Source organism: Oxyura jamaicensis, chromosome 1 (assembly GCF_011077185.1).
Source record: "Oxyura jamaicensis isolate SHBP4307 breed ruddy duck chromosome 1, BPBGC_Ojam_1.0, whole genome shotgun sequence".
Lineage (NCBI taxonomy): Eukaryota > Metazoa > Chordata > Aves > Anseriformes > Anatidae > Oxyura > Oxyura jamaicensis.
Window position 1 is genome coordinate 64515328 of NC_048893.1, and position 21715 is coordinate 64537042.

General features: G+C 50.1%; 1 protein-coding gene across 2 annotated transcripts; it reads right to left on the bottom strand.

Annotated features, from left to right (window-relative positions):
- Positions 1–2099: 2099 nt before the first annotated feature.
- On the bottom strand, positions 2100–21715 carry BID (BH3 interacting domain death agonist). 2 transcript variants are annotated; one of them, XM_035346428.1, is made up of 8 exons: positions 18076–18087; positions 17279–17281; positions 9605–9718; positions 8304–8369; positions 6888–7098; positions 5713–5858; positions 3850–4053; positions 2100–3042 (listed from the first exon to the last, which is right to left on the bottom strand). In XM_035346428.1, exons 4-8 carry the CDS (start codon positions 8310–8312, stop codon positions 3031–3033), a joined length of 582 nt encoding a protein of 193 aa, XP_035202319.1. In that variant the 5' UTR covers positions 8313–8369; positions 9605–9718; positions 17279–17281; positions 18076–18087; the 3' UTR covers positions 2100–3030. The 2 variants fall into 2 exon arrangements, with proteins under 2 accessions (XP_035202319.1, XP_035202310.1); XM_035346419.1 differs by lacking the exons at positions 17279–17281; positions 18076–18087 and adding an exon at positions 21670–21715.

A 21715-nucleotide genomic window follows, 5' to 3' on the forward strand; every position in this document is an offset into this window, starting at 1 on the left:
ATGCTTGTTTAACTGGGATGGATGGTGCTGTGCCTGCTGGTGTGGTGCTCGCAGTTGGCTGCTTCTTGTCCAGCTTGCCTGATCAGTGTCTCGGCTGGGGGCTGTGCTCTGGGGGCTGCAGCTCAAGGGCAGGCTGGCAGCTGTAGTGCTGAGCGCTTTTGCACAGGGCGTGTTCTGCTGCAGGAAGCCCGTTTCCTTTTCATGTAGCTCTGATCGCAGCTAGCCTAACCATTTGGACTGTATTGTTAAACTCACCAAGGCTTTCTGATGGGCACAAACGGAGGAAAAAAAGTACTAAAGTTAGTTAAGTTGAAAAGCTTAGTCTTTTTTCATTGTAATGATTGTAGTAGACAAAAATAAGCTGAGGTCATAAAGCCTTCCCTACATTTAGCCACTGTGGGGCGGCAGCAGTAGCGCAAAGCCCTCGTAAGGCAGATGTTGCTCTCCTGGCTAAAGTGGAAGCACTTCCGGCAGCATAGGCTTTCATTCACTGAACCAGCACGAGCTCACGCTACTAAATTTGTATCTGAGACTGTAATTACTAGAGTCTTTTGCTGTGAAATGTTTGGGGGGGAGGGAGAGAAGTACATACATGGGTATGTACAGCCCAGTTCTTCAGCAGGACGCCTCATTCCAGGCACGACCCACAGTGAAAGTCGACTCACCTGTCTGCATTTTGTACTCCAGCAGGGTGCACAAGAGAACGTGTTTCCAGTGAAACATGGAGAGGGGAGGCACTTTATGTCCTGTGCCTGCTGTTGGTGGAAGTTGTGCAGGACTGCCACGTGGCTCGGTCTGCATAATTTCAGACCTAGGGAGGTTACAGGAACAGCAGCGCTTTGTGTGCATCCGTGCTGCGCTTTGAAGTGTGAGCTATGTATTGCCATGCAAAAAAGAAAAGGGGGGGTGGGCAGGGGTAGCATTTAATCCACCAGTATTCACACTAGTACCACCTGCTCACGGGCCCCTACAGAGCAGGGAGCCCAGGGCTGGCTTTATGCCACGGCTCCTGGGCTGGGCTGCTGCTGTGAACGCTCTCGCCTCGTGTACTCGGCTGGGGAGTGAAACCTGCACCAGCTCAGAAGGGGTGGGCTGTAGTGTCACCCATACATCCAGGGAACCAGAATGCACCGCTCAGCTTCACCGCTCCACTCAGATGACTTGATGGCTTTTTTCCTCTATTCAGAGCTGACCCTGTCTCGGTCTCTTAGGTAGGCTGACTTGCTTCCTCCTAGCTAGAAGTCTATGGGTACGTTGTAGGAGAGGGGGAGCTACAGTGAGCTTCCAGTGGAAGCTGCTTTTGATCTCCCTGCAGTATTTGCAGGGGAGGCAAGGAAACACTACTGATTTGGACAGAACAAGCTGCAGAGGATACATCTTATTGCTATACCTTTAGGGGGTCTCTCCCCATTTTTAACTTGCAGTATAAGCTTTTATTCAAGCATCAAGCTAAAACCCACTCGATTGAGGTAGCAAAGACTAATGGGACTGACTCTGATGTGTGTATGTTGGGGAAACCTTCCACTAGGCTTCTGCTGGGTAGCAGCAGGCAGTGGCTGACTTAAGGGGTTTCAGGTTCTGTTCCCAAGAGGAGTACCTGGGGGAAGAGACCCTGAATGGGCCTGAGGTCACTCCTTGCCCAAGGAACCAGTCATATTATTCCTTTTAATATGCAAGTGCAGCCCTCTTGGGGAAAACTGTCTAAAGCTTCTTGTGCCATTTGGTTAATAAAAGTGTTTCCACCTTTAAAAGAAAGTTCTTTCCAGCTTTGTTGTTCTAGACTCAGTTTAAGTGAAGGGGTATGTACGTTTTTCCCTCCGCCAATGGGACACTGCTGTAAGACCATGCCCCCAGGTTGCACTTTAATAAATGGTACAGTTTTCAAAAACAAAACCTAGATTGTGTTTTTTTCCTTCCCCCTCTTCAAGTGCAGACACTAACAACCAATAAAGGTCATTCCCATCATGCCAGGTCACAATTAGAGCACAGCTGTGTTACCACTAGCAGCATCACAGGGAGAATAGCACAAGAATGCATGCAGAAGACCAACAGCTCCTGAGAAAGAGCCAGGTAGACATTCAAATCCTTAAGAACTGTACTGCCATGAGAACAGACAATTTTTATTTAAAAAAACAATGAGCAAAACCACTAAAGTATTTACATACTTTCTTCAGGGGCAGCTGAATCACTGGCAAAACCTCAGCCGCCTTGTGTGTGATTGAAACAAGTATCAAAGACCCTGAGTCCACATTTGTTAGCTGAACCTGAGACACAAGCACAAGAGCTTGCTGACAAGAGGCGCCAGGTACGCTGCCAGATGGGTGGTTGTTACCTTCTCTCTCTTTATGGCAAGCTGCACTAAAGCTAAAGACTACCTTTCCTCCAGCATAGCCAGATTGCATTCCCCACAACAATTCACCCTTGTACCTAAAGTTTGTTTTGATTTCTCAAGCAACCATGGATTGATGTAGATTATGTAGCACCTTCGCTTTAGCCTTCCTTGGCCAGGCACCCCTACTTTGGTAAAGGCTGCTTGCTGCCAGCACCTCTCTAAGATGGAGCTGATCCCCCCCACGCAGGCCGTGGGGGGCCATGCTGAGAAACCACCCCTTCTACAGCTCGCTGCCTTCCTGGGAAGGGCTCACACGTGGCAGGGCCCAGCTGCAGCACAAAAGCCTGCAGAACCTATCAGCTGGTGTGGAGAAACACAGGGAGAGATGGCTCGGTGCCCACTGCACCCTCCCTGCACTACATCTGCTACCAACAGGGACAGGGGAAGAAAAGGAGAAGAAAAAGCCCAAGCTGGTGAAATAGACAAGGGTAAGCACTCTACCTTACAGGTACTGGCAGACCTGTCATGCAGCTCACACTACCATCATTGCCTTGCTAGTCTACAAAAGCCTATCTACAAAGCTCTGCCTTCCCTTTCACAGCTGTATTTCACAAGTGAAGAACAGAAGTAATTTGAGCAAATCCAGATGTTAAAGTCTTCAGGAACCCACTCTCCACACACCAAGGGCTGGAGATCTCTCACTCGCGCAGCTGGAGGGAAAGAAACAGAACCAGCATCAACTGCAGAGCCTCGCCCCAGCCACAATCCCTGTGCCTGCAGCCCCCAGGGAGGGTAAGGCAGCAGCAGCACGGCTAGTGCTGCAGGGGAGCAGGCAGGGGCTGGCTGCAACTCTGCCTCTCCAGCTCCAGGAAGCTTGCCTCAACTCTGCCACCTGCTGTGCTGCACCCCTGCCATCACCCCAGCGCTGCTCTCAGCTGTGATGGCAGGGGCAGGGGCCACCAGTGGTCCCAGGGGAACAGACCCTACCTGGACCCCGCTTCTGTTTCCCCATTAACACTCAGCCATCGGCCTGCCACCCTGCTCCGTGGCAGCACAGGGGCCAGGCTCTTAAAGCAGAGACTGGTTCCTGCAGCAGCTCAGCTCCTCAGGGTAAGCTGAGCGAAGGGGAGGGCAGCGCCCGGTGACACTCAAGTGACGCTGCCTCTTCCTGCCGGGTAACACGAGCAGTGCAAGGCAGAGACATGAGCCGGGCGCTCTGGGGCCGCTGTCCCACTGCCCTGCAGCACTCCACACCCAGGCCACCTCTCTGCCACTCGGGTGACTGCATGGACAAGAGAGGCACACTCACACCTTCCTGCCCTACAGAATAAATCCCATCTGCCAGGTGCCGCTGGGCAGGGGCAAGCAGTGGTGACACCCCGCTCAGCGCATCAGAGCTCCACAGGGACGGGCAGCTCCTCCCCGCCAAGCCTCTGGTTACTCCCGTGGGACACGACCTAAGCCATTTAAGTCTGGCTGTAACTCACAGAGCCACAGGGCTGTGTCACAGCACTCACCATTCTGGCAACATAGCCGTGGAAGTGTTGGCTGATGTAGTTCACAGTGGTGCTGAAGACACGCTGTAGAAGGAAGGGCACCTTATTTGCCACTTTCTTAGTTAAGACCATTGCCAGCACCAGCATGGCCTTCTCTCGTTCCAGGTCTGAGGGGATGGCTCTCGCAAGCACTTCCACGGCCTGTGACAGGCACCGGGTTATCTCCTGTGTGGAGGGAAGAGAGGATGTCAGTGCAGCAGCTGTGGGAGAAAGGGGTCTTGGCACAGCCAGCACCATGCCAGCGACCCACGAGGTGCTGTGCTCCTTCCCAGGCACACCCCTGGTGGCAGTGAGGATGGTACCTCAGAGCTCAGCTGCTCACCCAAGACAAAACACAGCAGAAACAGACCACTGGAAGATTCAGATGGTGCCTTATGTGCTCAGGGAATAACAGAGCCCACACCTCCCCAGGATTTGCACCTAGCCTGCCTGGTGCTGAAGTACCCCAGGAATCCTGGGCTCCCACGTGAGGGGAACCTGCCTTAAACACAGTGAAGATCAGGGCACCAGCCCGGGTGGGGACTGGCATGGAGAAGACAAAGCAAGTTTCAAAGAAAAGCCTTTAAACAAGCAGGAGCTAGAGATGAGGTCCAGGCACAGAACAAACATTGTCTCACTCCCAGGAGCAGTTCCCCAAGCAGGACATGTGCACATGCACACATGAAGCTACACCACTAATGTGAAAAATCAAGGTTTGCCTGGTCATATTGTTCTCTGCCTTATTGAGGACTGAAAGCTTAGGCAATAAAGCTGAAGCCTGGAACCTAACTGAGTGGACAGCAAGACCCGAGGAGGGGAGAATGCTATCAGTTTGTGTACTTGCTAAGTGCTGGGGGTCAGAACAAAAGAAACACCCCCTCCTTCCCCCCCCAAAAAAAAAAAACAAACAGTCCTGCCTTTTCAGAAAAGGCATACCCTCAAATCAAAGGCAGCACTAGCTTCTGGAGCATAGGAAACTTCACAGGCAGAGAAAGACATAACTGGTTATTTGGCTTGTTTATCTCAAAGATGCCAAAAAGGCTCTGGGGGAAGCAAACTGTGCTTCTGGGTACTGATGTGGATCCAATCCTTAAGAAGAAGGTTTAACACCACGGGCCTCTGATTATTTCCCTTGCAGAGCAGTGAGGCACATTAGATGCTGGGCCAAAGACCAAGGCACATTACCCCACCTGGTGGGACAGACACCACATTGAAGTGGTGGAGGTGCCACCCAGAGAGGCCTTTTTAGCAGGTCACCCATCTAGGCCAAACAAACCCCAGTGCTACTCCTAATGCTGACAGCCTGTAAGCGGAAGGGTTAAGGCACTACAGAAGGAAGCACTGGGTTTCACTACTCACTGTCTCACAGTGTACAGTAATAGACACACCAAACTTCTAGGTGTGCTCAAGTTTCGCCCATGCGAAAGCAAGAGACATATAGGACCCAGTATGAGTTCAAAGATCTTGAGGGTGAATACTGAACCTTAACCCAACAGTTGATTTTTAAAGATAAACCCTAGAGACAACAAAATAAAGGACAAACTACCTCTGAAAGTCAGTCCTTGTCCACAACTACCTCTGCTTCCCCATCTGCAGAAAGGGCACAAAGCACAAGTAACCCACTTGGCAGGGCAAAGGCTGCCACAGCATACAGGTCCATCACAGCATCAGCTCTAGTAAAATCTTCACATCAAAGGTTAGCGTTAGGGCTGTATGTTAAAGTTGCAATAATTAAGGCATAAGAACAGCAAAGAGAGATGCATTACAAGCCTGATGCTTCTCAGTTACAGCAGTAAGGATCTGAAGTTAAAAGTGGATCTACTGGTCAGGTTGTGTTTCACTCACCTCTCTAGACAGATTCTCATTCAGGAAGTGTTGCACTAGATCATTTACTACTTTTGCTTTGATTTCTTTATCCAGCTGGTCTCCAATCTCAGCAAGCTGAGCAGCAATGGTCCGCACAATTTCTTCATTTGCCTCAGGATCAAACACTGCCAAAACAGACAGCAGGAGTGAGTTCAGAGGCTGCAGTCAGACTGGGTTCAGTGCAGGTAAGCTGACCCATGGCATTTGCCCATCACCATTACCAGCCTCCACACCATCTTCTCCCTTATTGTGACAGCTGCCTGTACTACAGGTCTCTTGTGCAGCCAAGAACTCATTTGCCAGATGTTTGCTTAAAAAACTATTTGCTTTTTAAGCTGTAGCATAAGTACAATGCTGCATCACCCTAAGCAAAAAACTTGGAGGGGATCAGAACATATCCAACCAAGATCTGTGCAGGACAGCTACAGCCCTGTCTAGAGGGAAAGGAAACAGAGTGCAAGTGAGTTTTCAAGTGAAAACTGTCAGGACCTGTGTCTTAAGCACTACCTAAAACATAGCATCTCCTTTTGGCAAAGCTTCCATTGTTGCTTTGGAGCATGAAATCAATACGGTTTTATATGATGGATGCATATTTACTATAGCAGTTACTCTCCGTGCTACTTGGGTTGAGATCAGTGTGCCAGCAAGGGCAACAGCCCAGAATCCTGGGCAAGGGGCAACAGCCATGCTGCTCATGGCTAGTGAAACAGGAACTGCACAAGAAACTATTTGACAAGCCATTTCTGCCACACTGGTACAGCACAAAGGGATTCATTCAGTACCATAAGAGCTGCTCCAAAAGCCTAGCCCAAGTGCTCAATCTCCTTGAGGAGCAGTGTGAGGCCTAGCAGAACTGCTTAAGATCACATTAAGGACAGCAACCATTAGTACCAGCTTTGTGCCCCCTGTCTGATGTGCTGCAGACAGGCTGCTCAGGGTGACAGGTGCTCCAGAAATCCACAGGGAGACACAGTGAGTGCACCGGCTGTCTTACCCCAGGTGTTAAAATCCCAACCAACACAACCATTAGCTGTGAAGTTTCTCATTGGAGAGAACATTACTGATAGTTTGTTGCAGAAGAGTAAAGAGTGGAAGGGAAAAAAAAGCCTGCAACCTTCAGAGAAGGCATGTGGGAAGGAGAAAAGAGCACTCACCTTGCTCACCATTCTGAAAGTGGCCACTTCGATTCCCATCGGTCTGAAGCTCGCCATCACCGTCACAGTAGAGGATGTCTTGCAGAGGATACACAATCCCCTGGCTTCGGAGGGATGGCAGCTGCTCTTTAAACTCACAACCAGAGGACTCCTCCAGGAAAGCAAACAATAGCATGCGCTCCATCTGGTTAAATCCATCGCTATGGATATCCTAAACATAAAGGAAGCAGTATTAAGCCCATGTCCCACTCAGGAGGTCTGTGCAGATTCTGTTTTCCAAGCGGTGAGCACTTTTTTATGGCCTCCTTTGGGCCTACCGCACGATGATGCCCAGTTGACAAGGCTTGAGCAAATGCATGCTAACTCCTGGATGTGCACACACAGAACTGTGACGGCTAACACCAGACAGCTCTTATCTTACCAACCCACAGCGGAGGCATCAGCTCACTTCTTCCTGCATGCTTCTAGCAGTGGCATGGACTAAATCCCTGATCAGAACTCATCTGCTAAGCCACAGCTGTGTTCTCAGTGCAAGTCACCTGCTTCTGTTCATTCAGCAATTGGGCTTTCTGCACTGAACTAAGCCAACAGCTCCCCATTTCATGTCAGAGCAGAACAGTAACAAGGTGGGCAACAGAGAGAACAGCATAAGCCTCCACAATCTACAGTTTGCATTTCTTCTCCCTTTTGAAAGGGATCTAGACAAGCTCCACAATAAACCCATTCAGATGCCCGTATTTACTTGGGAGGAGACTGGGCAAAGTGGAACAACAAGGGCAACACATCTGGGAAGGGAAACAGATGGACAGTAAGGTGCACGATCAATTATCAAGAGGAAGCACACCTTTCATGATCTGAGCATGCGTGCCTCCAGACAGTGGCAATGCTCACTGGGACACCAGCAACAATTCCCCTCAACAACCCACTGGACTTGTCATCAGATTTATGGCCAGAAGAGTTAAGGAAAGGCAGAGGAAAGAGGGCTAGAACTGAACCCTAACATTAAGTGGGGTACAGTGGCAGACATTTCAACAGCAGTTTAAGTGTTTAGCAAAACCTGCGTGTGATAAATAGTAGCTTCAAGATCGTGTTTAACATTGCACAAAACACTAGTAAATTGATCATAGCAATGCGTCAGTTAATTAGTTTTAGTAGTTTGCTGCTTAATCTACAGACATTGTAGTCTCAAAATCAGTTGCATCTCAACTCTCACACTGAGGTAACAAGGAAGCAGCTTGCAAACAAAATGTTTCCATCCGCTTTTTGTTTGTATTCATGACGGAGCGGAGCAGCACCAGAAACCCCAGCATGAACTCTGGGGAAGGTGAGCCCATACTTTTTCAAACTCAGCCCCTTCAAGGTATCTCAGAACAAGTGCACAAGAGAACCACTGACTTCAGTCCATTTGAAACCCACCTGTTCCATGATAGGTTCAGAGACAAAGCAGCTTGTCACCCTCTGCTTCAGATCAAAGTCCTTGCCCTGCAAGAGTGAGAATAAATGGTGAAAGGCAAAAAATAACTCCCACATACACACATCTTGAAGTCCTGCCTGTGGGTCTGCCCTTGTCTCGCAGTCATACACATCCACGTCTGGAGAGGGCTGCCTATGTAGAAGGCCCCACACATGCAGAGATACTGCATGTACTCAGACTTGTTACCGTGCTTTTCCAACAATTATCTAGGAACACAGAGGGCACCAAGTGCCGAAGGCTTTTAGTCACACCAACAAAACTCTGCCAGGCCTCCAGAGAGGTTTCATTGGAAGAAGTGCGAAGAAAACAAGAGTTCACAGCTTCCCCTGTCCCCACAGTGGGTGCTCAGGGCTGACAGCCCTCCCTCTGTCTTACACCCAGGCAGTGCCAAGGGAAGAGGCATGCAGGGAAGGGGCACAAGGTATGCTCAGGGGTGGCCTCCCTCACCCACTAAAAAGGGGGCCTGGTAAGAGCAGTGCTCCCTTCTCATCCAGACAGGTGTGGCTGCTGGTTGCCCAGACCAGCAGCCCAAGAAGCCACACCTGGTACCCCAGGTCACAGGGCAGGAGAGGTGCTGGAGCAGCACAGCAAGCACCAGGCACACAGGACTACCTAGCAAAGGCCAAGACAAGAAGGGAGGAATGCTGTTTGAAATCTGCGTTTGCTGCTTCACATGCAACAGCCCCAAAACCACATGCAGAATTAATTCTGACTCTCATCGAGCAGGGCCTGGCTGAAAACAGACACTGCATTCCCACCCAGTGCTCTTCACCCCAGGCAATAGCCTGGCTGCTGCACAGGTAGCTGCTGACCCAAAACAGGGTGAGAGCACCCAAGAGCCCACCCGACCAGATCACCAGCTAGCCAGCAAAGATCTGGACTCAGGATGACAGACCCTAATTTATAATAACTATTTAAAACACATTTGTGGAGGGGTAAGTGTGCAGGTGGAAAAAAGGGAGGAAGTGAAAGCAGAAATGAATTCAAACTCTGAATGAAACCACAGTAACAGCTTCTAAGAGTCTTTGAAAAGCTGGGAAATTCCTGGTCTCTTGAAGTCCCCAGAACCAAAACACAACCTCAAATATAGTTTAAAAAACACAGTAGCCCACAGGCAGCCTTTTAGCCATGGGCTCTTCTTTTCACTTAATCATTATGCTGAACTTAGGGCTTCCTAAAACAGATTGCTTTGCATCACGCCATTTCTCTCTGTTCAGTTCAAACCCATACTGCTGCCACTCACCTTGACCCTAAAAACCGTGCTGCCTGGTTAGAATGTGGTCCCCTCTGATTTCCTGGGACCTGACAGCAGCTCTGCAACAGGACAGAGCAGCCCTTCTGCTGGGCTATGTCTCTGCTGGAAGAGAGAGAGATGTTGATTAGGGTTTGATAAAGCATCCCTGGAATCAAGAGGAAACTGGGCATTTAGCATTGTCAGTGGCAGGACCTTGGCTTTGTGCAAGGAGTCATCCAGATCAGCAATTCACCTGTGAGCTTGCAGATTTTTTATAACATTCTCCACTCAAAGCAATTGAGCCCAGAACAGAGGCATCTGTGTTACCACTACGAAAAAGGGGATCTCCTTCAACACAAATGCCTGTCAAGTTAAACACCACCCCCTGAACTGTCATGGCTGAGACCACAGGCGGCTTGAAGTAGTACTGAGCCTGTGCTGCCCACGTCACATCTGCCTCAAATCCCACATTCACCGCAGCGATCGTGGGCTCCCCCAGGACTGTCATCCCCACCCAGCTCTGCCGATGCCAAAAGCTTCACGTGGGACCACAGCACTACTGCACAACTGGTCAGACTGACCCATGCTGGCTAGTTTGGGCTCAGGTTCTTATTTTGGAATAGAAGTACACGCTGAACAAGTTTCCCCCTCTTTCAGGAGGGGAGAAGCGAGGCCATCCTCGCTGGGCACAGCCGTGCAGATGCAGGGCAGCTCTGACAGGCGTGCGGTGCCCCTCGAGCCACGGCAGCTGCAGCCTGCACGCAAGCAAGCGTCCAGATGCACAAGTGAAACTAGCTGAGTGGGACTTCTCTCGCAAAACTTTACAGGAAGACCGCTTCCACCTGATCCAGGCAAAGTGCCACAGGACGGCCGGCCTCTTCCCCAGAGAGGAAATCCAGAAGTCTGCTGGAAGGTCAGCTGAGGGCAGTGAGGAGATGATGGTAAACAGACTAAGTAAGGTGCCAGCCCATCTTTCTTACTTACAACAGGAGGATGGAATGGCAGCAGGAGTTGAGACACCTTGTGGTGGTTGTCACCTGTCACACCTTTCTAAGGAAAGCTCAAACTGTGGCTTTAAAAAAAACAAACTGTATTCCCTAGATTTTTTTGTTTGGTTGGTTTTGGCTCACTAGTTCACACTGCCAGGAAAGCCCTTCGGCTCAATCCAAGTGTTGATAAAAGAAACAGCCAGAGAGAAATGCGCTACTGCCTTCTCCCGCTCCTTGCTCTAAAAGGGAGGCGCAGACTATTTCAGTCCGCAAAGGAAACCAGGCGCCCTGCTCCATCCCCAAGTCAGCAGATACAAATCTAAGAAAACAATATCTGTTCTGCACACACACAGATCTCCCCCCCGAGCACGCCCATCGGCATTTTTCCGGTAGGGCAGCAGAGGCAGGGCACAGCAGCCTGGGGCATGCCCATGCAAGCACCTCGCCTGCACAGCTCCGCAGCACAGAAGCCAGTAAGGGGCGCCGGAGCCTGCTGGCCTGCGCCTGTTCCTCACAGAGCTCCTGGGAAGCTGCAGCAAGCCTAGCCTGCCTACATTTGGCAAGCTTTGTGCTTTTCAAAGAAACGAGCGCGTGAGCTGGTCACGGCACAAAGGACAGGAGCCTCAATGCAGGGGGAAAAGGGCTGAGCAGCCCCTGCCCTGGCCTTCCTCCAGAGGCGTGCAGGGTATGTGAGGGGAGAGACCTGCAACACGTGGGGGACCCTCACATCCCCCGTCCCTCTGGGAGTCACCCCCATCTTACAGGAAGTTACACTCGTCAGGGAAAATCCACAAAAATAGAGACATTCAAAAAACACAAATAAAGCCACCCATCCGAACTGCGAACTGAGAGGCTGTCCATTCCTGTCCACTGGGCTGAGCTAAGGGACTGCCATGAAGAGAAAAGGCAAAACCAGACAAAACAAACAAAATCCCCCCACTGCACTCACAAGTACTTATACGGTAAAAAATGGAGACAAAGAAGCTTGAAGATGGTGATTTCATGAACTCTTCCCACATCAAGCAATCACCACCCAGGCAGTGAAAGCCCCCGAGGGGTTCCAGCCTTTGGCTAAACAAGTTCCACTTGGGTGGTCAAAAACACACCTGAGAACTTCTTTCCTGCCACAAAATGGCTCTCTACTGTAGAGATAGGAAGCTTTTTAGATGGAAATAATCAACTAGTAGTTCCAGAGGCCTCAAATGTAGGTAACCCCCTTGAATCAATACAAGGGGTTTTGATATTTACACAGCTCATCCTGAGAAGTCAAACTCCTTAGTGGCATCTCAAAAAAAAAAAAAGAAACCAGACCCATAAAGAGCAAACCCCTGAACAACCAAATGCAATCACACCAATGCCTTCTGAATCTTTTAATTCATTAAAGCTTTTGAACCCTGAAAGCTGTAGACCAGGATTTTAAGACCTCTTCCAATGGAGGAGGTAAGGAGTTACCTATTATGGGATGAACAGTATCTTTAGTAGGAAAATGAAAATAAGACGGAGATAGACTACAAACTCCATCTGTACTCAGAGTAAAGCTAGATCATCTGCTAAAGCTGCTTTACAACAGCTGGAAGTCTTGGCAAGTATTTTATGGAGGATGATTGAGTTAAAATACCAATTTATTTTTAATGCATTATTCTTTCCATCTCTGCAGCTCAGCACTGTCAAGACGACACTCAGCAGAACAGTCACTAATAAACAGAGATGCAGTTTTAAGTCTGCTGATCTTTCTTGTTACCATTTATGCAATGGCAAATCTTTCATCTCCTTATTTCCTCCCCCTGCATACCTCAGTGGCCACTGCCTGCTCAGTGATGAGCAGCACACTGAAATGGTGCCAGATCAACAGAGCTGAATCACTGCAGCTTGAGGGCAGGTAACATCCACGTGGGAAAACAAAGCAAAAACATTAAAAAATAGCATAAGGAGAAACCCCTCCTATTCAAACTGCACCAGAAGAAAAAGCTGTTCTATGTTAATGCAGAGCGGAGCATCCAGTGAGTGCCACTGCTCAGAACGAGCAAACAGTGAGAGGGAAAGTTATTCAAAATTCCTCCTGAAAGCCACCGTGTGCTCCTGCGGGGCTAGGAAGGACATGACACAAGCATGTCTCCTAACTGAAAAGTGTTGAAAGACTGATAGACTTCCCACGAGGGGTCTGACCTCAGAAGATAAACTCGGAGAGTCTAAAACAGTAAGGGCATCACTTCCCTGCAGCTCTTACACAAAAGCTGCTGCATGGGCCTTTGTGTATGTGAACATACCTGCACACACCCTGGGCTTTCCCTGGGATCCAGCAGCTGAAAACGACTGAGGTGATCATTTTCACATGGCACTTCTGTTTTCTTAAGTCCCATGACAACTTCCAGCACAAATACACAGCTGTTAACCTGCTAACACCTCCACATTCGATCCTCTCCTGGCCCGCCTAAGCGGTGTCGGTCTCAGTACAGGCCAAGCACTACACAACAACCGCAGGCGGAGCAGCACATGCACCAGCTGCCTGTCAGCACAGGATGGCAGAGCTCACATCACCTCACACATCCCAGCTTTCACAAGAGAATCCTGTTGTGGCTTCCTCCACCGCAAGCTTCCGAGGCTTCTTCCAAGGCAAACACCACTTCTTAGCCTGTGTTGTGTGCATCCCGAGGGGCTGTACGCTGCCAGATGCTAGCTAATTCAGGAGCAACCACTGCAAGCACATGGCTTTCTCTTCCCAGGTGGGGAGCTACACACAGACATGATACAGCCACAAAGCACACAGGCTTCCACCTGCTGTAAGAGCAGCACCGAGCTGTGCTGTGCCTCCGGACACTGCAAGATCATCAGCACCCCGCACGGCAGCGAGAGTCACTGGTAGCATAAAGAGACCTGCTGGGGGAAATTCTCAATAGCAGCCATTATTCTCAAGACAGCCATGAAGAGGAGCAGGTCCCAGAACCTCTACAGCGATAATGATGAGCAAAATCATCTTTCATCCCTTCTCCACACTTTCACTGCATCCCCAAGATGGGGCAGAAAGGAATCCATGCCGTGAGCAATGCCCCTGCCTGCCATCACTTTTCCCTCGGATCCCTCAGCTCCCCTCCCAGCTTGGCCTGTGGTTAGCCATCCCCAGCTGCACCAGACACCCTCTGGTTACCAACACACACTTCTCAGCAGCAGTCGGTGCCACTGACTCCTTTAACAGCTTGTCTAGGTTCCAAGACACATCCTGAACAAACACCCAGACAGCCCCACCATCAGTCAAGGCACTTATTGTGTGAGCTGTCAAGATACTTATCTTTGTTTCACGTTTGGGTTAGGAAGGAATTCACTTCTTCAAAGCAGAAGCTGTGAAAATGCATCAGTCATTAAGAAGGGGCGAGCTTACAGCCTGAGCATTGATTTCTCTGCCTGACAGCTGGAGATAAGGAAGTTATTTTTGGCAGTCCGGATGACATCACTGTGGAGTAAAGGGAACAGTACCTGGCTGTTCATCTCCGGACCTGGTGGCCTTCACTTGTCTGGCAGGCAAACGCTTCATTGTTGAGCTGCGGAGCCCTTTACAGGAGGGATCATCTTACAGACGGGGACACTGGGGCACTTGGAGCTGATGCAACTTGCTGTCTCCTGACATTTTAAACCCACATTTCAAACCACAGCCACTCTATTTCACTGTGCTCCCCACAGCATGCCACAGGCAGGACTGCTCTACATGAGTCAGCGCTGCCAAGTCAGAAACGTGTCACAGATCTGCCAAGTCCCTCACGTGAGGGTTTCTGAGCTGTGCCAGGCTATTGTCCTGAACGCCTCCAAAGCCATTTCTGTGTAAGCAAAATCCACATCCTACAGCCCGAAGTCCCCAGGAAGCCCGCACCGCTCTGCCACACACACTTTCTGGTGCATAAATCCCAAAGGAGCTGCACAGCCCGGCTCAGGGCCGATACCAGGCTCCTTCCCCACAGCTCTCCAGCTGTGGCAGAAGCCTGGCCGCTCACACAGCAGCTGCACGTGCACCTCAGGCTTCGCAGGGGGAGGAGGAGAAAATCCACAGTGAAGAGGAAGATTCTTATTGATCTGAAAAAAAAAAGGTTTAAATGAGGCAGTACCAAGTTTAACAAGTCATGTTATCATGGCCACTGAAGATCTACCCTCATCACTGCTCAGCCTGCAAAGCACGTGCCAGCCTCTAACAGCTCTCAGAAGGCCCCAAGCTTTTACCCCGAGACCCACTGTCCTCCTAACGTAGGCATTTCGTTACGGCTTAGGAAAGAAGAGCTCAGGTGAGGGGCTGGGGAAGGCAGACATCACAAAGTACCAGCCAGATGAAGGAAGGGCTGAACAAGCCTCTTTGTACACATGCTACCATGAAACCAAATCACTTGCTTGGCACCACCTGGCTAATACCACAGCTACTGGTTTGGGGTTTCTCAGGAACTTCCCACTATAGGCAACAGCTTCCAGACTTCGGGCATTTTCCATGCATGTGTCTCAAACAGGATATATCATTGCTTCATTTCAGAAGTGGTAAAACTGGCAAGCCATGGGGCAGAATACTTTGAAATGCTCGAGCCTGTCAGCTTTAGTTTCTCTCGCTTTCAGCTTCAGCTTGCTTCTTCCTCTAAGGTTTGTGAGGAACACCACTTCCAAGCACTCTAGCAAGGAAGAAGCCTGCTGTTTGCTCATAACACTGATGGAAAAATACATTTAAACGTGTTGAATATTTTTGTTCCTAGCAGTTTAATTGCATATTTACCTCCCCATAGTCTGTGGCACTGGTGCTCTAAATGGGACACCAAGGCCTGGCAGCAACAGAAGCTGGAGCAGCTTCTCTTTGGCTCCTTTTCACTCACACAGCACTAAGGGAGAGCCTAAGCCTGGACAGCAAGCATCCCCAGCTGTGCACGTGGGCTCAGACACCGCAGCTGGTCCAGTGGGGCTTTTCTTCCCCTTTTTGAAAGAGAAGCTGTACTGGAGACTCATCTAAAGAAGAGTTTCAGACTGACCCTTTTATTAGGGATATATTTAGTCTCCCAGAGGTTTCACATTATTTTCAGTTCTGTGCCTTTGGCTGGAGATTATGCTGACCACATTAATTACAGCAACCCTCCGGTTGGCAGAGGCAGTTCTGGGACTTCCTAGTGGGAAAAGCCACCCCACTTCCTCAGCCTGAATTTTCATTCAGCTCAAAAGGCTCTCACCCAGTCCCTAGGTGGCACCCTCAGTGAACAGGAAGGAGCACTGACACATTGCTAGTCCTCTTCAGAGAGGAAGAGGAAAGAGTAGGCCCTTATGATGACTGTGGTTTCTCTGTCAGACCAGTGCCAGAGGCAGCATGACAACACTGTTCAGCGTTTCTCAGAAGCCAGCCTATGGGTGCACCAGGGCTGAGGTTTAGTCAGCACAAAGTCTGCAGCTCGAACTGCCCCAACGCTGCGAGCCAGAACCTGGCTTCAGCTGGACCCAAAGGGGATCTGCACATCTCCATATTTTGGGGACCTCCACACCCAAAAGGGAAGGTGCAAGATTTGGATCTTGACTGCTGCAGCACATGTGGTTATGCTGATCTGAGACTGAGCCTGTGCAGATGGTGGGGCACGTGCGGGGGGCACGTGCACCAGCTGAGGAGACGCTCTGGCCTGTCTCCACAGTCAAGCAGGGACAAAGCACTCAGCCCCAGGGACAGAGAGGGCAGCCTCTGCCACCTGGCAGTAATGGCTCTGGCAAATGCAGGTGCCACTTGGGCAAGCTCAGACAAGAGCTGGCTACCAAGAGAGCTTGTAAAGGAGGACTGGACACAGTACTGGCCACGCCAACTAAAAGACAGGAACACCCTCGTTTTGAACACCCATACTCTGTTAACGTGCCAGCATGAGCACGGATCAGTCAGAAAATCAGCAATTCCACTTCACCTTGAAACTTCGGTGCATTTCACAGCTGATGCCAGCAGTAAGGAATGCAAGTGAGCTGACTGCCTAACTGGGACATTAGGTGAGCAAGGAAGGGAAAGGAAAGAAAGACGGACATAGGGACACTACCTGTGGCACACCCCAGACCCGATTACTGGACAAGAACTACTCTTCCAGACCCAGACATACAAGGAGTATCCACAGTGCCTCCTGAAAGACACAAGCTGCAAAGATGCTCCCAGCGTCTAATTTTAAGTGCAGGATCAGCAGGGGACATTTGGGACTAGGTGTGCACGGAACAGTACGTCGTAAGGGAACCCGACCAAAGTTCCCCGCTGAACAAAAACAAGCCTGCTGATGCAATCGGCAGCCGGGCACTGGCCGGGATACTACGCAACAGAGCTGGGCACAGGACAGGTTCCTCTCCGCACCCCTCCTGCAGAGCAGGGCTACACCCCTGGCCAATTACAGTGGAGCCCGTTCACCTCACCCAGCTCTGAATACCCTCTATAAAGAGTCTTAAGCAGTTACAGAAAAAAGGATAGAGACAGATCTTCACAACGGCACGCGTAGCCACTCTGACAGCATGCACAGCACCATCTCAGTGTTGGAGAACTTCTGCAAAACACCGCGGCGCATTTTAAACGGGCTTCCTTCCTTCTAAGGGCCAAGTACACCACAGCTATAAACACCTCTGTCTGTTGGAAAGCAACCGTGCATTGGTACAAGCAGACAAGGTGATCCTCAGAAAAGCCTGACACCGTTCTTCTGGTGACATGAAGCGTGCTGGCCCTCAGAACCCTCTCCTCTTCTGTTGTATTTCAAATTCTTATTCTTGCCACAGAAGTTAAACAGGTGAAGCCGGTAAAATAAAAAGGAATCATCTTGATGGAATCTCTTAAGACAGGAGCCAAGGCATCCTCCAGAACCTCAGAGAGCAGCTCATTCATCAAACTGCACAACTGAAAGGGATGGTAACAACACAGCACTCTGATCCAACTAAACCCTTTTGACAGCAACTCCTCATCAACATTGGGAGGACAAAGAAAGCGTGATCTCTGTTAAGCACCTTTAAACAAGAACACACAGCTAAGAGAATATTCTCTTCCAAAGAAGTGCAGCAGGAGCTGTTTGGAAACCGCAGCAGCAGAACTGCGAGCAGCCCGGGGAACCATTTCTCACTGCTGCACAGGACTTCTCGCACCCGCATCAATCTTCTCCTTGACACTGCTTCGGGGCCTCTGGCCGTCGGTCTGTGAGCACTGGGAAGAGTATGGATTTTACTACGAGAAAAAGCATGACTGTGCACGAAATAACGCTGCCTATTTCACTTTCAGTTTAAGCCTAAGAGGAAACTGATTAATGTTGTGTCCCAGAAAGCGAATGCAAAACCAAATACAAATGTAAAAATGTAAATGTGAACGTAAAAACAAAACCAAAATACAGCAGCTTGCTGATACAAGCAAATTTGCTTGGTATAGCTGTTAATCTAAGGGTATAGTAAGAGTTAAACCAAACCACCGGGAGTTACACTGGTAACTTATTTTCCTTTCCTTTAAGGAGATGAAAGAAACATCCCAGTAAGTTAGAGAGAGACCCGGGCACTGCCTGTTCGCTCACCATGACACTGTAGTGAGGACGTAGCAGGAACTAACCAAAGGTTGGGGTGCTTTGACAGGAAATAGAGCAGGCTTGCTGACATCACCAAAAATCCAGCACCCATGTGGGCAAAGATTGTGTACACAGCCCAATTCCCCTGCTCACACCTTAGCCAAAGCCGAGTAAGAGGCCTGGGATTTTAAAGTCCAGTTCTGAGCAAAACACTCAAAGTAAAAAGTGTTTAGAGCCACAGTGACCCCTCTCCCCTTTTGTGGGGAGTGTCACACACAAGGATATATTGCAGCATACAGCCTTCTCCGCATATTCGCCACCAAGGACAGCCCAGCCAAACCCCACCGTGACCAGGAGGCCTGCTCTGTCATCTCCAAGACATGCTGTATGGGTGCAAGGAGAGGAAAGCCAGGTGACTGGATCAAGAACTGAAGTTACTATACACCCAAAGCAGTCCTAACAATGCTGTAACTAAACCGGGGGCTGGGAGGTGGGGACTAGAGGACTCAGAGTAGCTATTGCAAAAACGTGTACAGAAAGGAGACATTATCACGCTACTATGCCCTACCAAAAATCATGCTGGGAACAACCCATGCTATCTCATCCTGATGTAAGGTGCCTAATGCCTGGCACTGGCAGTTACAGAGTCCTGTTCACTTCCCATCATAGTCAAGACAATAGCAGGATGCCAGGACACCTTTCCCTATAGACAACTGGTACAAATCAAGGCAATCACAGAAGCTTTTGGATTTGAAAGCAATCTGTTGTAAAAGGGAGACCTGACACTCCACAGGTCTCTTAATATTTCTTTCTACATTTTAACTTTCCCTACCTTTCTCTGACCTGGGTCAAAAAGATTCAAAATCTTTGGGGAAAGGACCAGCTATATCTATATCCATCCCACAATCATTAACTGATGAGTTTTAACTAGCCCAGCTCCCTCATCCCACAATAAGCCATCCAAAACTAAAACAGGATCAAACTTCAAGTAGGAGCTTTGCACCTTCTGTCAATCTACAAGTTCAATTCCCTAATTAGAAATATTTGCAAGCATTTGGCTTGGTACGGCACACAGATGAAGATAACTCCAGCACCAAATAATGTGCAATCTGACACAGACAAAAGCCACAGCATGCTAAGAGAAAACCAGAGGAAGGTGCTATGCAAAGAAATATCAGATTTGCTGGTAAATTCAGCCGAGGAACTGCTAAGTGGTGAAAATGAAACCTGCTCTTTCACAGTCAGTTCCTTTCAATAGAGAAAACCATCGGCTCAACTGATTCCCCTAACCCCCTGCTGCCTATTAATTCATATCCAGGGGCAACAGGAGCAGCTTTATCAAGAAGCCCACCTCTCACAGCCACAACCCTGCAGCTATGTCAGCAGGCCATGTGTGGAGCTACTACAAGCTTGAGGATGTAACAGGTATTATGTCCTACTCACCCATGCACCCTGCAATAAGGGGAAGCAATAACTTCTAGATGCCAAGCCACTTCGGAAAGGTCGCCAAAGGTGGCGGTCGCAGGATTTATGTGCCTGCCTGCTTCCAGATAAAACATTTTCATCTTATCACAAAATAATCTGTTTGATCTGCCAGCTCCTCAGACTTCTGAGGAGTGACGATGACTCCCGCCATCCTGTTACACAGGAAAAACAATACCAGGAAACATGGCATAACTGACCCTAGTGAGGAGCACCCGCAGACTACACACACACACCAGCCTTCCCTAATTATGAGTATCGTGGCTCTTACTGCTCTGGAGTTAATGGAAATCAAAAGCCCCACCGAGCACCTCTACAAGGCGCTCACGTTACTCAAACACAGCCTTCTAGCGCTGGGTGCGAGCACGTGAGTCCCGAGAACGGGAACTCGAGGCCTGCACAGGCAGCACGATCCTGCCGACAGCGTGCGGTTAGGCATGGAGCTGAACTCGTGGCGAGCTGAGCTGTGCCAGCTCCAGCTGGCCTACCGTGGTTGTAAGAAATTGGCAAGGGACTGGTGGGAACCCAACAAAGCCACCTAACCAAATGGTCTTGTTTTTCCTTCCCAAATGCAGCAGATATGACCAGATAAATACTAGAAGGAGGAGACAAGTAAGAATGAAAGACCTTCACATCTTTCTTAGTAAGAGGCAACCTATCCAGAACATTTATAGTCAGATCTTACACTCTCCACCTACACAACGGGAGTTTGTCCTGGTCGGTCCCTAAGCGCTGCCAATCAGTTACTCAGTGACAGGGGAGATCTAGAAGAGAAGGCAGGAATATGGGAAGGAACAGGTTGCACAAATTCAAGCAAATGAACTACTAAGACGACTTGTTTTTATACAATGCATTCCCCAGTGGTTTTGTACACCACCATCAGCCCCGAGGAGATGACAAGGAAGGGATGCTGCTTTACCCTAAAGAAAGCTCTTAAAAGGCTTAAGCTTGTTATATTTAAAAAAAAAAAATGCCAGGAGAAGAAAAACCATGCAGAAAAACCTCCTTTTCAACCAGTATCTTTCATAATGTTATGTTTTCATAAGCAGGTGAAAAAAAGTTTCGGTCTGACTACAGACCAAAAAAAAGTTGACAAGAGAACCCCAATCATTTCCCCCCCCCCACACAAGTGGACTTTTGCAAAAAGTCCTTTACAAGGGAAGAGAAAGCACACCTTAGAAACAGTTTCCTGCTGGGGAACCACCTTGCTCCTTCCTCCACCAAAGGGTTTAAGCAACTCGAGGAGACCGTGAAAGAAGCATGCTACAAGATTTTGACCCAGATACCTCAGGAAACATCAGAGCAGTGGGCACGTTGTTCTGAAAGGAGCCTGGGCCTTCCACACAAAGATTGCGGTGGTTTAACTAGGTCTGAGGCACTGGTGTCCCGATTTTTGGTTAAGGCTATAGAACATTGTTATTTACAAAATAAAGTGACCGCAAACTGTTGCTCCAAGAGGCAGGAGAGGGCAGGGGCTGCTCTTCCCTTGCTCCCTCGCTGCCACCCTCATCCCCACAGCCACCCCTCCTGCTGGAAAGCAGCGGTCCCTCGGGGGTCCCTGCCACAGGACTAACTCCCCGCTAACCAGCCCTCCGGGCTGAGAGCGCCCGGCACGGCCCCGCCCGGGCTGGGAGAGGGCAGCCCAGGGGGACAAAGCCGGCGGCGGGAGCAGCAGCGGGGTGACCTGGCGGCCGGTCAGAGCGGGCGGGGGGAAGCCCCATCGCCATACCAAGCGGCAGCGGGGGGGCAAGCAGCACGCGGCAGGAGGGCGGCGAGTTAAATACAAATAAAAACACCCGGCTGGAGGCAGGACTCAGCGCGCTGGAACAAAGAACGTGGAGAACCGCAGGGAGAGAGGCGCCGGGCAGGGACCGGGGGGACGAGAAGTGGCCCGAGGGGGTCGGGCGAGAACCGCGGCGGCCGCCCGGGGCAGCCCAGCCCGGCCGCAGCGCAGAAGCCTCGGGGAAGCGACGATGGCCCGGGCCGGTGGTGGCCCCGGTGGTGGCCCCGCCGCCTTCCCGCTCCTCCCCTCCTCTTCCCTCCCCGGTGCGGAGATGACCCCCCCGAGGGGGCGGCGGTGGCACCGCGCCGTACTCACCGTGCGGGAGCAGCTGCCCCGTCCCTCGCGGCTCCCGCCCAGCGCC

Bases quoted from the DNA above. Each gene is read 5' to 3' on its own strand.
- BID (XM_035346419.1), bottom strand. The intron at 5,859-6,887 runs GTGAGTGCTCTT...CTGTTTTGGCAG, and splicing joins CTTTCAGAATGGTGAGCAAG to TGTTTGATCCTGAGGCAAAT. The intron at 4,054-5,712 runs GTGAGTGAAACA...CCCTCCACACAG, and splicing joins ATGAGAATCTGTCTAGAGAG to GAGATAACCCGGTGCCTGTC.